The sequence below is a fragment of the Pituophis catenifer genome, unplaced genomic scaffold (genome assembly GCF_029215685.1).
Source record: "Pituophis catenifer annectens isolate HBS135680 unplaced genomic scaffold, rPitCat1.0.hap2 SCAF_3, whole genome shotgun sequence".
In the NCBI taxonomy this organism is placed as follows: Eukaryota; Metazoa; Chordata; class Lepidosauria; order Squamata; family Colubridae; genus Pituophis; species Pituophis catenifer.
In genome coordinates, this window is record NW_027256883.1 from 110,494,280 (window position 1) to 110,510,454 (window position 16,175).

The 16,175-nt window shown below is 43.1% G+C and overlaps 1 protein-coding gene across 1 annotated transcript in view; it reads right to left on the reverse strand.

Annotated features, from left to right (window-relative positions):
- The window catches only part of LOC139315023 (centrosomal protein of 290 kDa-like), a 171,471-nt gene that overhangs the window by 94,158 nt on the left and 61,138 nt on the right, over positions 1-16,175 (reverse strand). The window contains exons 30-35 of the mRNA XM_070941046.1: positions 10,703-10,774; positions 10,470-10,534; positions 9,738-9,884; positions 9,467-9,607; positions 9,090-9,227; positions 8,628-8,721 (exon numbers count right to left, since the gene is read on the reverse strand). Coding sequence (XP_070797147.1) covers positions 8,628-8,721; positions 9,090-9,227; positions 9,467-9,607; positions 9,738-9,884; positions 10,470-10,534; positions 10,703-10,774 — 657 coding nt within the window. The remainder of the gene's footprint in view (positions 1-8,627; positions 8,722-9,089; positions 9,228-9,466; positions 9,608-9,737; positions 9,885-10,469; positions 10,535-10,702; positions 10,775-16,175) is intronic.

Genomic DNA, 16,175 nt, shown 5'->3' on the forward strand with positions numbered 1-16,175 from the left:
GTCTGGATGTTTCTTCCTGCCATGACAAAATACCCCATTTAAAAAAACAAACAAATTGACAGCCACTATTTTTTCTAACAACAGCTCTATGTGACTTGGGTTGTTGTTAAAGATAGTTTCAGCTTCAAATCTGCGGTGCCAACTGTATTTCTGTCATCTAAAGTTTGTACCCCGGCCTGGAAGATTTTGATGTTCGTCCACAACTGGAGCAGCTTCTTGGATGAGAATCTAAACATCTTCAAGGAAAACAAAAAAGAAAGTCCTGCTTCCTCTTGAAAAATTCCCATTCCTATTCTTGGGAATAGGAATGGGACAGATAGGGAGTCCTTCTACTATATCCCCAAACAGCCCTTTCATTTTAAGTGCAGAGAAAACGAAAAGTACTCCTGCTAAAAGTCATGTAAAATCTCCATTAGCAACTTGGCCTATTAAATATGTTAAATCAATACTTACAATGACCTAAGATAGCTCTGCAAGTTCATTGATTCATTCATCCAACTTATTTGGCTGCCCAAGTTGCAATAGAGACTCTGGGTCTCTCTCTTTGCTTTCCTTCCACTTGTTTGTGTTTGATTCTCAGGGACTGACCGACCGACCTACTTACCTACCCACCTACTACCCACCTACCGACCGACCGACCGACCTACCTACCTAACTATTCAAATTTCTATACGTTTTATCACACTTGAGAATAGCATTTACTGCGACAGCCTATGAACAAATGTTTTTTCTTACCTCTTTTTGGAGACGTTTCATGGTTTCTCTTAATCTTCTCAACAAATGGTTTTCCATCGCAAAATCAGTGATGGAAACTAGAAGGTAAGGTAATAGGTGAGAATGCAGAATAGCTTTAACATTTTTATTTCAAAAATTGGAATGTAGATCTTGAGACGCAATGTCTACAATAGCACATCATTTTTAAATTATATTTGCCCTCCAGGTCCTCTAATCTGATCCTTTAGGACAGGGCTGTGTCAAGCTCCCAGCCCGTGGGCTGGATGGGTCACATGCTGGCCACAGCCACACCCGGTTTAGTGAAGGAGAAAAAAAAGTCCAGATATGTCACGTGATGCCGCCGTGACGACGTGAGTTAAAGACAGAGCTGTAGCCAAATGCAGCTTCCTCAAGAGTGCCTTTTAAACTCTGGGAATGATGCAGGAAAAGGCCATCTCCCATCTGCCTAATAGTTTAGTCTCCAAAGAGCAGTGGAGCTTCTTGTTTTCTCCCGCAGACTTCAACGTCTGCTGAAACGCATTCTCTTCACATTCTCTTCGGTAGTCAGGCTCTAAGTGCTTGAAAAGGCAACTCCCTTTGCCTCCCCTAATAACTGAGGGAAACACAGTCCAATCTTCCTGGATAGCACCTGGTTGCCCATCCCTCTCCAGGACTTTTCACTTTCCATATTATAACAAGAAACATCAACACTAACTTTGTTTTCAAAATGTAAATCCTACTATGTAGGAGATACAACCATGGACCTGCTAAACTACTGTATCTAGAATGATCTATATAACTGGCCGTGTTATAATATTCCCCATGAAAAGTCTTTTAATTTAAGGAACTTTTTTCCTTTCAAACCACAACAGACGCTAACAATTTCTAGAGGTAAAATTTTTGATTTAGCGCGTGAGAAAAGTGTTCACTTTTTCCCCAAATGCCAATCTGCAAAGGTAGCCCAACAAGTTGCTTTCTCACAGTTTAGGCAGTACTACTTTTTGTGAGATTGATTGCGATCACAACTGCATCAATAAAATTTGCAATAGTGATGAGAGCTTCATATGAAAAACAAGCTCATTGTTTTGCGGCCACCAACAAATAGCAGAGGTCTTCTTGGTATTCTATTTAAAATGGGGATTAGCAACAAAATTTTACAAGGTGCCAAGCAAACATGTCATCAAGGCTTGGTGCTATGGGGTGATGACATCTCAGTGGTTTCTCTCGAAGTGTGAACTGTGACACGCTGGGTCCTCCTTCCGGAGGTGTGTCCTTACCAGGATCCTCAGCTCCTCGACGCTTCAGCACTTCAGCACCTCCGCACTTCAGCTCCTCGACGCTTCAGCACCTCAGCACTTCAGCACTTCCGCACCTCAGCTCCTCAGAACCTCAGCACTTCAGCACCTCCGCACTTCAGCACTTCAGCACCTCAGAACGTCCGCACTTCAGCACCTCAGCACTTAGCTCCTCAACACCTCCGCACTTCAGCACCTCCGCACTTCAGCTCCTCGACGCTTCAGCACCTCAGCACTTCAGCACCTCAACACCTCCGCACTTCAGCACCTCCGCACTTCAGCTCCTCGACGCTTCAGCACCTCAGCGCTTCAGCACTTCCGCACCTCAGCTCCTCAGAACCTCAGCACTTCAGCACCTCCGCACTTCAGCACTTCAGCACCTCAGAACCTCAGCACTTCAGCACCTCAGCACTTAGCTCCTCAACCCCTCCGCACTTCAGCACCTCAGCACTTCAGCACCTCCGCACTTCAGCTCCTCAGCACTTCAGCACCTCCGCACGTCAGCACCTCCGCACCTCAGCTCCTCAGCGCTTCAGCGCCTCAGCGCTTCAGCGCCTCAGAACCTCAGCACTTCAGCACCTCTGCACTTCAGCACTTCAGCACCTCAGAACGTCCGCACTTCAGCACCTCCGCACTTCAGCACCTTAGCTCCTCAACACCTCCGCAATTCAGCACCTCAGCTCCTCCGCAACTCAGCACCTCAACTCCTCAACACCTCAGCACAAGGATTGGGATCCTGGATATATATATATGTAGCAGTCAAAGTCATCACAATCAGTGTTTCATGACATGGTCTACTATGTCTTAATCTTTTATCTAGCTGTGGATAGATGCTAGAGGTGCAACTTGTATGCCCCACAGTGTCATGGCAGATAGCAGATACCCCCTCCTATGCCCCCTCGTGCTCAAATCAATCAATGGCTGTCCACTATCGTGTGGTATTGGAGCTTGGGCTACAACACCATTGAAACATTATTTCGCTTTTTACTAATTTCAGAACAACCTCAAAAATGCTTGGCTGTTTATCAGGCTTGAGTTTAGGGGTGCTTCTACTATGTCCATTATACCAAATGCCCTTTGCTTCTGGAGTGCGATGGAGTGGAACCATTACAGGGCACGAAACCATCTCAGTGGGTGGGGTCCTTTCTGCAACAATGACTATCTTGAGGTCACACCATTTCAACAAGTGTCCATCTACTAAATGACCACTCACAAATGATTCCAAAAACTCTAATCATTTCTCAATTTCTAGCATGTGTCTGCTTTGTTTCATCCCTCTGGTGAATTACCATCCAACTTTACCATCCTATTTTGCCTGTGGAGAAATCCTTGGGACACATCTGTGCCAGGAACACAACACTGGTTAATTTTCTCAAGTGGCAGATTGCCCATGTCAAGGGTGGAACAGATTTATGTGACTCTCTTGATTCTTGGAACAGTTCAGCTGTGGGCAAGGTGGCTGAGGGAGGGTCGTCCTGTCTCCTCTCTTGTCTGTGGGGAGGCCTTTTAACTCTAGCATGACGACATGTCGAGAGAGTTACTGATTAGTCTCGTAAAGAGAATTTTAAAGGGAAAGGAAATTACTGTCTCCAGAAGAACCTGAGAGAGAGTCCATCTTGCCTCTGGTGCTTCAGAAGACAGAATCAAAAGATGGAAGGGTTTCAGCTGGACATTAGGAGAACATTCTAAAGCGAAGGGAGAGAAGATTAGAGAATTGACAGCCATCAATTTTTCCTCCCAACTGTGAACATCAAAGCCCCCACTTTATCGACCCCATTGGGTCTGAAAAAGACAGTTAAGCTCTAGGCAGCTTCAGAAGAACATTGGCTCTCCTTGGAGATCTTAAGCTAAGTCTAAGAAATTTTAGAATGGTTCCACAAGGACAAATGTAAGTAAACCACCAAAGTTGAGAGTTCAGATCAATTGTGATGCAGCAGTCAAGGTATTAGATGAGGAACAAGGAGTCTCCCGGTTCAAGTCCAACCATAGACGTTCCTGGGTGACTTCCTCACACTTTCTCATCCCTTTATCTCACACGGTTAATGGATGGAGGGAAAGAGGAACAAAAACTCTCCGGTACCATGAGCTCCTGAACATGAAGCAATACAGGCTGACACAAACACCTCCCAAATTCCAACCGTGGGTTGTGCAGAGGTGCGCTCCTGCATGCGCACTATGGGTTCAGGCTTCCTAATGGGAAATGGGGGAAGGCAAGGCACATACAAGCAGGGAATGTTAAAATTTGCTGATGTATAAAAGGAACACTTATGCAACTGTCCCTGAATAACAGACACATACGTTCACTCTTATGCAGTGCCAGAGTAGTCTGCTCAAGCTGTAAGTCCAACCCTGAATTCTGTTGTGCTAATTGTTAGTTGAGAAGATTCTGTGCATAGTTTCAGCGTTCCGACGGGACCTTTGCGAGTTGACACATAGACTGTTTAGCATTAAATCAGTTTAATTGGACCTTCGCGTGTGGACCTGGTCTTTCCATCAGACACCTTGTTGTCAAATTTTTGACATTTCATCCCTGGTCATAAATTAATTATTCATGTCATCATGTGACAGCTTTTACATCATCACTTTTACTGCATAATCTTTTTTTCATTGAATGACCTCTCATTTTCTTGATGCTTATAAAGTGGCCTTGTTGCAGTCTCCAAATGCTTTGGTTTTTCTTAAGGGAGTAGATTATTTTATGCAACAGATAGTAATGTACTCAGCCCCTAGATCCTATTGCTCCTTGTAACTGATTCATGGTGGATATGAATTTCTGACTGACTGAAAAGTTGTCTGACTTTTAAAACGCATCCGTGCGGTGTGTGCCTCCCTTTACACTGCATGCGGAGAGATTGTAGATGAGAATAACCACGATTTGAGTGAAAGTTCCCCTTTTAGAGATTGGGCCCTATGCAAGGCCAGACCCATATTGGTGGTCTCCCCCAGATACCTTATGGATACAGTTGATTTCTGGTGGGAGCCTAATTTGCAAGGGATCTTGGCCTCTTGCCACCATTGCATCTGAATAGGAAATTTGTTTAGGTGGCTCCCTTGTTTGATTGTTAATTTACATGTTATTCAAAGTAAATAAATCTGATATGATAAATCAGATATGTTTACGTGTCTGTGTGTGTTTTTCGCAAAGTATCAGGCAATGGCCCAGGGGCCAGATAAATGGCTCTTTGAGAATCCAAACACAACGAACAAACCAGTTAACGAGGAGATTTCAGGCTTTATTAAGTACCTGTAGAACAGGGATGTCAAACTGGCGGCCTTCAGGCCGTATGCCCCATGCACAGGCCATGCCCACACCAGCTCCCCAAAGGTAAAAAATGTCATGGAACGTCACGTGATAGCAACGTGCTGTAGAAGGCAAATTAAATAGACGAAAGCATCAAGTCTTAGAAGTCATTTCGCTTCTCAACCAAGAAGGTTCTTCAGGTCTGATTGGATGGTGGGAATGGAAGGATTGATATTCCTTGCAGACAGCTGGGCATTTGTATTCTTTTAGAGAGTTGTTGAGGCCACTTGGAGGTTTGCTTGGTCCTCAGGGTCACCTGAGTAGTGCAAATGGGTGGGGAGCCTTTTTCGACCTGCTGAAAGGGTTCCTGCAGTCTGCACTTTTTCTGGAACTCCCTTCATACTCCTGCACCATCAAGTCCAATGATGGCTCTTTTGCTGCTGGGAACCCCATTTCAAGCAATGGTGATGCTCTGAGGCCCTGGGCGTACAGCCCCACACAACAGACAAGACCGTGGTCCATAACTGTCGGACGGGCATGGAAGTCTGACACGTTTCCTGATAAGGCATCCCCTTCCTTCCACATAGGCTGCATTGTTATGCTAGCAATGCTGCACTCAGGGGAGCACTTCTGATTTTGGTTGATTCCTTTTCACCTTCAAAGCTTCCAGCTTTCACATCTGGCTTTTCGATGAGAGCTGCATGTGGTTCCCTATATGATTTTATACACGTAGGTCAGTTGACTCCAAACAAACAAAATGATCAACGGCGAAGACCCATTTGAAATGGTCCAAAAGAGTAGCGCACATGCCGAAACTTAGCTGACACTTCTCCTGTAAGAATCAGGTGAAAACACGGCATTTCTCTCAAAAGGAGGGCTGCAGATGTTCCCGGATTCCAGCCTCGGAGAGAAGGCCCATGAGCTGGGAATTTCTACCCCCAAAATACTGGAGGCCCACAGATTCTCCACCAGAGATGATACAGTATTCACAGTGCTTCTCATCAAGATGCTTCAGAAATCCTTACCACAGCCATGATGAGTAAATCTGTCTTGTTCTTTTCCTAAATGTGCTGACCTAGGCTATCATGGCTTGTTTAAGATATCTGTTGAGTTCATGGGGAAGCTATTTCCAGATCCGTGAACTAACCTCTTAGTTACAGAACGATATCTCATTTTGTTTATGTCTAGGTAGGGCAAATTCACATGGGCTGTGGACCAGTAATATGTATTTTTAGGAAAAATGCTTCCTCTTCATACATCGCACATAGAAACAGAGGCGTGCCTCTAAAATTGGTGTCATTGCTGACTGATCTAATTTCTAAACTAATGCTTAAATGCATTTCTTCAGATAGCTCCTTGGTGACAGCTTTTCTGATATCTCACTTGGCTTGAGATTTCTTGATAGGCTATCAGGGAAGACTATTTAACTTTGATGGTTATCTTCCTGAATCATCCAGCTCTCACTGGCATAATTCCTAGTTCACAAGGATCTCTTTGTTTTAGTGAGTTGTTGGTACAGGTGACACAGCCTGTATGGCATATGCAATCTTGGTCTATCCTTTCTTTGTCCGTGCTCTACGGTTGTCTATCCATTCTTGGCATTTTGGCATAAATCATGCTTGTCGTTTGGCCCTTCTTTCCTTTTCTTCCTCCATATCAATCGCTTCTTCTTTCCTTTTTCCTTCCACTCTCTTTCTTTTCTCCTCCCACCCAACTTAAGGCAGCGTCTAGATAATCGCAATTGTTGATGACAAGCGTTCATTGGTTATGAAGCTCCTGCTGTAATACCAACGTCCATTAGGAAAACAGTATGCCACTCACTCCAAAAAGGCCCAAGAAGTTTTGGAAAACCACAACAATAAATACTTGCTGACAGGTTTCCAGTTTGTACATTTGGTCATCTTGATCCCAGTAACCCTAGAAGCAGCAGAAATGAGAGACAAGTCTGTACCAAGATGGGATGGGATGGGAGGTTTCAGGCTCTTCCCCATGGAGGTGATTTAAAACTATCTCAAGCTACTCATTCACATATTGCACGATTTCTTCAGGACGTTTTCTATGCATTCCAAGAGCCATTCTTTCTGGCTTCTTCCGGGGATTCTCGTCTGAGGTTTTTCAGAGATGGTTGTAGCCATGCTTGCATATCTGTTTTGGGTGCACTAGGACCATTCTTTCTGAACTTGCTAAAGATGCTTGAAGCCATCCATCCACCCATAAGTTTCTTTCAGAGCAAGCAGGTTCTACCCAAATCACCCTCTCCTTCCTCTTTACCATGCTTGTTTTTGATTCCTTAGAGTATTTGAGATCCTGGATGCCCTTAATAGATGCTTCAGGACATTCCCGAGTACCTAGATGGGGTGCTTCAGGTCCTTCCCCTTTGAAGCTATTTACAGATATTTCAAGCCATTTTTGGCATCTTGCTTGTATGTTTCAGGACCTTTTCCAAGTTTTTCAGGGATCGTTGAAGCCATTTTTCCAGTTGCGGTATGGGTTCTTCAGAAAATAAAAAGCTTTCTAAGGATCCTTGAAGCCATTGTAAACTATTTTCCACGGGTCCTTCGGAACATTGCTTCTTGAGGTTTGCTATTGATTTTTCAAACCATCTCTTCCTCAGAGTTCTTTTAATCTCTACCGTGGACTTCTGTAGATCCTGAACGCCTTTAATAGAGGCTTCAAGCCATTCCCGAGTACCTAGGCGTCCTTCCTCCTCAAGATTCTTTATAGATATTTCAAGTCATTTTTTGGCATCTTGTTTAGATACTTTAGGACCTTCGTCTTGCAGGTTTTTTAAGGATTGTCGAAGCCATTTTTCAAGAACTGGTCTAGGTTCTCCAGAAAGTGACAGGCTTTCTAAGGATCCTTGAAGCCATTCTAATCTATTCACCAGAGATCCTTCAGGACATTGCTTCTTGAGGTTCTCTATTGATTTTTCCAGCCATCCCTTTTTTCTGGCTCGACTTGGATTTTTGTAGATGTTGAATGCCTATAATAGATGCTTCAAGCCATCCCTGCACATCTAAATCGCAGGTTTCTGGCCCTTCTTCTTGGAGATGATTTATCGATGTTTCTAGCCAACCATTCACATCCCCCCTGGATGCCTCAGCACATTCCTTCGGGAGGTTGGTGGTGGATGCTTTAAGCCACTCGGGCAGGGTGTACAGTTCAGAGGAATCCTCTTTCAGGATTTTCAGCGATTGCTGAAGCCACCTCAGTATATTTTGCCCTGGTTCCTTAGATGTTCTGATTTTGAGGCTGTCTACTGAAGCCTTAAGCCATTTCTTATTTAATTGATATCTCAAATTGATTTGAGGCTTCGTTTTGTCTTGAGCTTCTGTCTTGTTTTCGGTAATGTCTGCCCTTGTTTGGCAGAGACTCACAGAGCCTCCTTTGCTCTCTCTGCTGCTGGGTCTCTGCTCCATCTGGTCTCGGTCCATCATTAAGGGGCAGCGGCCCTTCCTCAGTTGTGTCTCTCTAGAAAAAGCCAGAAGGTTAGATGTGAATCTGGACCAACAACAAAGCATTCTTAATTAAAAAAGGATGGGAACTGCTTTGATGTCAGGAAACTCTCACTCTTGTGTCTAAAGTGTGTAGAAGTGTATGAATATTGTTGGGCAGCGGGGGTTGGAGGTTAAAAGATCTCTCCTATACATATCTTCCCATTCACTTCCATGAGATTAACTCCTAGATTTGTATATGTAAAAGTATAATGAGCCATAATTCATTAATTTCTTCCTGAAGTAAGGAGATGTTCAGGTTTTCCCAAGCTTTCTAAGATAAGGGGAACCTAATGTGAAATTCTGGAACAGGAAATTCATGGTGGCTATCTAAAAATTTCTCACCTCCACAGTCTTATTTCGTACTCTCGACAGAGCTCCTCTTTCTCGTCGGTCAACTCAATATTTTTGAAGGTCAGGACCTCTGTTTTCATTTCGAGCTCTTTGTTTTCTATCGTTAGCTTTGCTATTACTCCTCTTTTTCTGTAAATTATAAGGACAAGAGATATTAGCCTTCTTCATTTTTTACTTGAATTACTAAGCATACCTACATTCTTAATTATTTTTGCATTCCATTATACCTATTGCTCTTCTCTTATTCAGTTATACATACATATAAAAGAATGGAACATTTCTTTCATCCGGTATATCTGGCTTAAGGGCTCTAATAAATAAATTTGAATTGGAAAGAAAAAATCAAGTTCGATCTAAACATTTCTCACCTATAAAATTCTTCTTTAAGGTCATTATTTTCCCGTAGGAGCTCTGCATTTTCTCCAGCATATTTTTTAAGCTTGCAGCTGAGACTCTCATTTTCTCGTCTGAGTTTGTCCAGCTGCCCAGGCTCATCTGAACTCTTTTCCCTGTAAAATATCACGAGCAGAGTGAAATTAGCCCCCTTAGGTTTTTTTATTTGAATCATAATACTCGTTTAACATTAAAACTAACTGAAATAGCTGAGAAAGGAAGAGGAAGTCAGGGTTACTAGCTCACCTGCTCAGCTTTTCTTCATACTCTTTGCAGAGTATGAAGAGTTCCTCTTTTTCTTTGGCCAGTTGCAGATTTTTATTCGTAAGCTCCTGAATTTTTAATTCCAGCTCCTCTTTCTCTGTCAGGAGTTTTGACATTTCCATTGTCTTTCTGCAAATTATGAAGATCGGAGAGAAATTAGCTCCCTTTGTAAAAGAATGAGCTTTTTTACTTGAATGATCACTCCTTTTCTTCAATTAAAACACATTAAAAATACCTTCATGGGTGGGTGCGTGCGTGCGTGCGCTTTCGTGCGCCACGTTTGTGTGTGTACGTCAATGCACAGGAAATAATGCTTTGACCATTTATTTTTCTTTTTTTCTAAATATGTTCCATGAAAGGCACAAACAAATTCAAAATGATTTTCAGAAGCAAAGTCAAGTTATGGATGTAGGATATGGGGAAAGTTCTCACTGCTCACAAATGCCTAACTGTCGACATATTTCAACAAGTTGGTCTCTCAGAGATAGTAGTACCTTGTTTATGAGGGAGCGTATATTAATTGTATTAATACCCTTGTTATCTCGTGCTCCGCCGGACCTTGTTTATGAGGGAGCGTAACAAGGGTATTAATAAACCCTCAAGATAATAAACAGCAAAGTGTTACTAAACTCTTTTCAGAAGTCATTCTGTAGTGTAGAGGATACCTAAAATGTTTGTGCACCACATAAAGGTATGGCGTATGCCATGACTTACGCATAACTCTGGTTCCTCGCTCTCTTCAGATCTACTTCCAGTCTTTCGGTTTTGGTGTGAACAATCTAGAGAAACAAAAGTACATCACAAGTCAGGAATATATTTCCATATCAGCGCACTCCCTACCCCCACCCCCACTACCCCATCACTCACACTGGGCTTCTTCCCCTCTTATTACGACGTGAATTATTTAATCCACGCTCAAAAGATTCCTCACATGCTAGATGGCTTACCTGATGGGAACGCATCCTTAAATTTAAATCCTGGTCCAGCTGCATCCTAATATTTTCTGGACGCCTGGAAACCTAGCAATTCCGTGAAGAATGAAAAACATAAAATGAATTGTAGATGTTTGCTTGATAATTTTCTTCCTTACGAAAATTTCTTCAAGGAGATACATTTCATGATCATGAGAAGAATTACATGAATTTGTTTTCCATTAATTCTCTGTGATGTCAGTGTAAAGAGGATATTACTTTAAAGTTCCTCTTTAGGAAAAGAGTCAGGGGTGTAGACAAGCATATTTGTGCATATTAAAATCATGCATTCCAAGATGAGCACACACATGTGCAACTCCCAATTTATTGCTGTAGATGTTCAATACAGGCAATAAAGAGTATTCCCGCTGGGATAAAAAAAGAAAGACCTAGTTTTAGTTAATTTGTTTAGGAAACGTAAAAGACAGTGGTTCAAACCAAATATGAATCATCTAAATTTTATGTTACTATTGTATAGGGCCAAAGAAAGTAGCTAATGTGGCAAGGAAGGAACGAACCAAGAATTAGCACAAACTCTGATAATTGCCATTCTTTATTAGAAATTACAAATAAACTAGTTTGTATTGAATAGGTGTGTGTGTGTGTGTGTGGATCTCATATATGTAATGGAAATAGAAAGCGAACATGTACACTATCTAAAATATGTTGCACATGCATTATTAACAATTACCTCAGCACGTCTCCGTTCTTCTGTGGTAGATGACAGAAGAGGAAGTCTGGATGTTTCTTCCTGCCATGACAAAATACCCCATTTAAAAAAACAAACAAATTGACAGCCACTATTTTTTCTAACAACAGCTCTATGTGACTTGGGTTGTTGTTAAAGATAGTTTCAGCTTCAAATCTGCGGTGCCAACTGTATTTCTGTCATCTAAAGTTTGCACCCCGGCCTGGAAGATTTTGATGTTCGTCCACAACTGGAGCAGCTTCTTGGATGAGAATCTAAACATCTTCAAGGAAAACAAAAAAGAAAGTCCTGCTTCCTCTTGAAAAATTCCCATTCCTATTCTTGGGAATAGGAATGGGACAGATAGGGAGTCCTTCTACTATATCCCCAAACAGCCCTTTCATTTTAAGTGCAGAGAAAACGAAAAGTACTCCTGCTAAAAGTCATGTAAAATCTCCATTAGCAACTTGGCCTATTAAATATGTTAAATCAATACTTACAATGACCTAAGATAGCTCTGCAAGTTCATTGATTCATTCATCCAACTTATTTGGCTGCCCAAGTTGCAATAGAGACTCTGGGTCTCTCTCTTTGCTTTCCTTCCACTTGTTTGTGTTTGATTCTCAGGGACTGACCGACCGACCTACTTACCTACCCACCTACTACCCACCTACCGACCGACCGACCGACCTACCTACCTAACTATTCAAATTTCTATACGTTTTATCACACTTGAGAATAGCATTTACTGCGACAGCCTATGAACAAATGTTTTTTCTTACCTCTTTTTGGAGACGTTTCATGGTTTCTCTTAATCTTCTCAACAAATGGTTTTCCATCGCAAAATCAGTGATGGAAACTAGAAGGTAAGGTAATAGGTGAGAATGCAGAATAGCTTTAACATTTTTATTTCAAAAATTGGAATGTAGATCTTGAGACGCAATGTCTACAATAGCACATCATTTTTAAATTATATTTGCCCTCCAGGTCCTCTAATCTGATCCTTTAGGACAGGGCTGTGTCAAGCTCCCAGCCCGTGGGCTGGATGGGTCACATGCTGGCCACAGCCACACCCGGTTTAGTGAAGGAGAAAAAAAAGTCCAGATATGTCACGTGATGCCGCCGTGACGACGTGAGTTAAAGACAGAGCTGTAGCCAAATGCAGCTTCCTCAAGAGTGCCTTTTAAACTCTGGGAATGATGCAGGAAAAGGCCATCTCCCATCTGCCTAATAGTTTAGTCTCCAAAGAGCAGTGGAGCTTCTTGTTTTCTCCCGCAGACTTCAACGTCTGCTGAAACGCATTCTCTTCACATTCTCTTCGGTAGTCAGGCTCTAAGTGCTTGAAAAGGCAACTCCCTTTGCCTCCCCTAATAACTGAGGGAAACACAGTCCAATCTTCCTGGATAGCACCTGGTTGCCCATCCCTCTCCAGGACTTTTCACTTTCCATATTATAACAAGAAACATCAACACTAACTTTGTTTTCAAAATGTAAATCCTACTATGTAGGAGATACAACCATGGACCTGCTAAACTACTGTATCTAGAATGATCTATATAAGTGGCTGTGTTATAATATTCCCCATGAAAAGTCTTTTAATTTAAGGAACTTTTTTCCTTTCAAACCACAACAGACGCTAACAATTTCTAGAGGTAAAATTTTTGATTTAGCGCGTGAGAAAAGTGTTCACTTTTTCCCCAAATGCCAATCTGCAAAGGTAGCCCAACAAGTTGCTTTCTCACAGTTTAGGCAGTACTACTTTTTGTGAGATTGATTGTGATCACAACTGCATCAATAAAATTTGCAATAGTGATGAGAGCTTCATATGAAAAACAAGCTCATTGTTTTGCGGCCACCAACAAATAGCAGAGGTCTTCTTGGTATTCTATTTAAAATGGGGATTAGCAACAAAATTTTACAAGGTGCCAAGCAAACATGTCATCAAGGCTTGGTGCTATGGGGTGATGACATCTCAGTGGTTTCTCTCGAAGTGTGAACTGTGACACGCTGGGTCCTCCTTCCGGAGGTGTGTCCTTACCAGGATCCTCAGCTCCTCGACGCTTCAGCACCTCAACACCTCCGCACTTCAGCTCCTCGACGCTTCAGCACCTCAGCACTTCAGCACTTCCGCACCTCAGCTCCTCAGAACCTCAGCACTTCAGCACCTCCGCACTTCAGCACTTCAGCACCTCAGAACGTCCGCACTTCAGCACCTCAGCACTTAGCTCCTCAACACCTCCGCACTTCAGCACCTCCGCACATCAGCTCCTCGACGCTTCAGCACCTCAGCGCTTCAGCACTTCCGCACCTCAGCTCCTCAGAACCTCAGCACTTCAGCACCTCCGCACTTCAGCACTTCAGCACCTCAGAACCTCAGCACTTCAGCACCTCAGCACTTAGCTCCTCAACCCCTCCGCACTTCAGCACCTCAGCACTTCAGCACCTCCGCACTTCAGCTCCTCAGCACTTCAGCACCTCTGCACGTCAGCACCTCCGCACCTCAGCTCCTCAGCGCTTCAGCGCCTCAGCGCTTCAGCGCCTCAGAACCTCAGCACTTCAGCACCTCTGCACTTCAGCACTTCAGCACCTCAGAACGTCCGCACTTCAGCACCTCCGCACTTCAGCACCTTAGCTCCTCAACACCTCCGCAATTCAGCACCTCAGCTCCTCCGCAACTCAGCACCTCAACTCCTCAACACCTCAGCACAAGGATTGGGATCCTGGATATATATATATGTAGCAGTCAAAGTCATCACAATCAGTGTTTCATGACATGGTCTACTATGTCTTAATCTTTTATCTAGCTGTGGATAGATGCTAGAGGTGCAACTTGTATGCCCCACAGTGTCATGGCAGATAGCAGATACCCCCTCCTATGCCCCCTCGTGCTCAAATCAATCAATGGCTGTCCACTATCGTGTGGTATTGGAGCTTGGGCTACAACACCATTGAAACATTATTTCGCTTTTTACTAATTTCAGAACAACCTCAAAAATGCTTGGCTGTTTATCAGGCTTGAGTTTAGGGGTGCTTCTACTATGTCCATTATACCAAATGCCCTTTGCTTCTGGAGTGCGATGGAGTGGAACCATTACAGGGCATGAAACCATCTCAGTGGGTGGGGTCCTTTCTGCAACAATGACTATCTTGAGGTCACACCATTTCAACAAGTGTCCATCTACTAAATGACCACTCACAAATGATTCCAAAAACTCTAATCATTTCTCAATTTCTAGCATGTGTCTGCTTTGTTTCATCCCTCTGGTGAATTACCATCCAACTTTACCATCCTATTTTGCCTGTGGAGAAATCCTTGGGACACATCTGTGCCAGGAACACAACACTGGTTAATTTTCTCAAGTGGCAGATTGCCCATGTCAAGGGTGGAACAGATTTATGTGACTCTCTTGATTCTTGGAACAGTTCAGCTGTGGGCAAGGTGGCTGAGGGAGGGTCGTCCTGTCTCCTCTCTTGTCTGTGGGGAGGCCTTTTAACTCTAGCATGACGACATGTCGAGAGAGTTACTGATTAGTCTCGTAAAGAGAATTTTAAAGGGAAAGGAAATTACTGTCTCCAGAAGAACCTGAGAGAGAGTCCATCTTGCCTCTGGTGCTTCAGAAGACAGAATCAAAAGATGGAAGGGTTTCAGCTGGACATTAGGAGAACATTCTAAAGCGAAGGGAGAGAAGATTAGAGAATTGACAGCCATCAATTTTTCCTCCCAACTGTGAACATCAAAGCCCCCACTTTATCGACCCCATTGGGTCTGAAAAAGACAGTTAAGCTCTAGGCAGCTTCAGAAGAACATTGGCTCTCCTTGGAGATCTTAAGCTAAGTCTAAGAAATTTTAGAATGGTTCCACAAGGACAAATGTAAGTAAACCACCAAAGTTGAGAGTTCAGATCAATTGTGATGCAGCAGTCAAGGTATTAGATGAGGAACAAGGAGTCTCCCGGTTCAAGTCCAACCATAGACGTTCCTGGGTGACTTCCTCACACTTTCTCATCCCTTTATCTCACACGGTTAATGGATGGAGGGAAAGAGGAACAAAAACTCTCCGGTACCATGAGCTCCTGAACATGAAGCAATACAGGCTGACACAAACACCTCCCAAATTCCAACCGTGGGTTGTGCAGAGGTGCGCTCCTGCATGCGCACTATGGGTTCAGGCTTCCTAATGGGAAATGGGGGAAGGCAAGGCACATACAAGCAGGGAATGTTAAAATTTGCTGATGTATAAAAGGAACACTTATGCAACTGTCCCTGAATAACAGACACATACGTTCACTCTTATGCAGTGCCAGAGTAGTCTGCTCAAGCTGTAAGTCCAACCCTGAATTCTGTTGTGCTAATTGTTAGTTGAGAAGATTCTGTGCATAGTTTCAGCGTTCCGACGGGACCTTTGCGAGTTGACACATAGACTGTTTAGCATTAAATCAGTTTAATTGGACCTTCGCGTGTGGACCTGGTCTTTCCATCAGACACCTTGTTGTCAAATTTTTGACATTTCATCCCTGGTCATAAATTAATTATTCATGTCATCATGTGACAGCTTTTACATCATCACTTTTACTGCATAATCTTTTTTTCATTGAATGACCTCTCATTTTCTTGATGCTTATAAAGTGGCCTTGTTGCAGTCTCCAAATGCTTTGGTTTTTCTTAAGGGAGTAGATTATTTTATGCAACAGATAGTAATGTACTCAGCCCCTAGATCCTATTGCTCCTTGTAACTGATTCATGGTGGATATGAATTTCTGA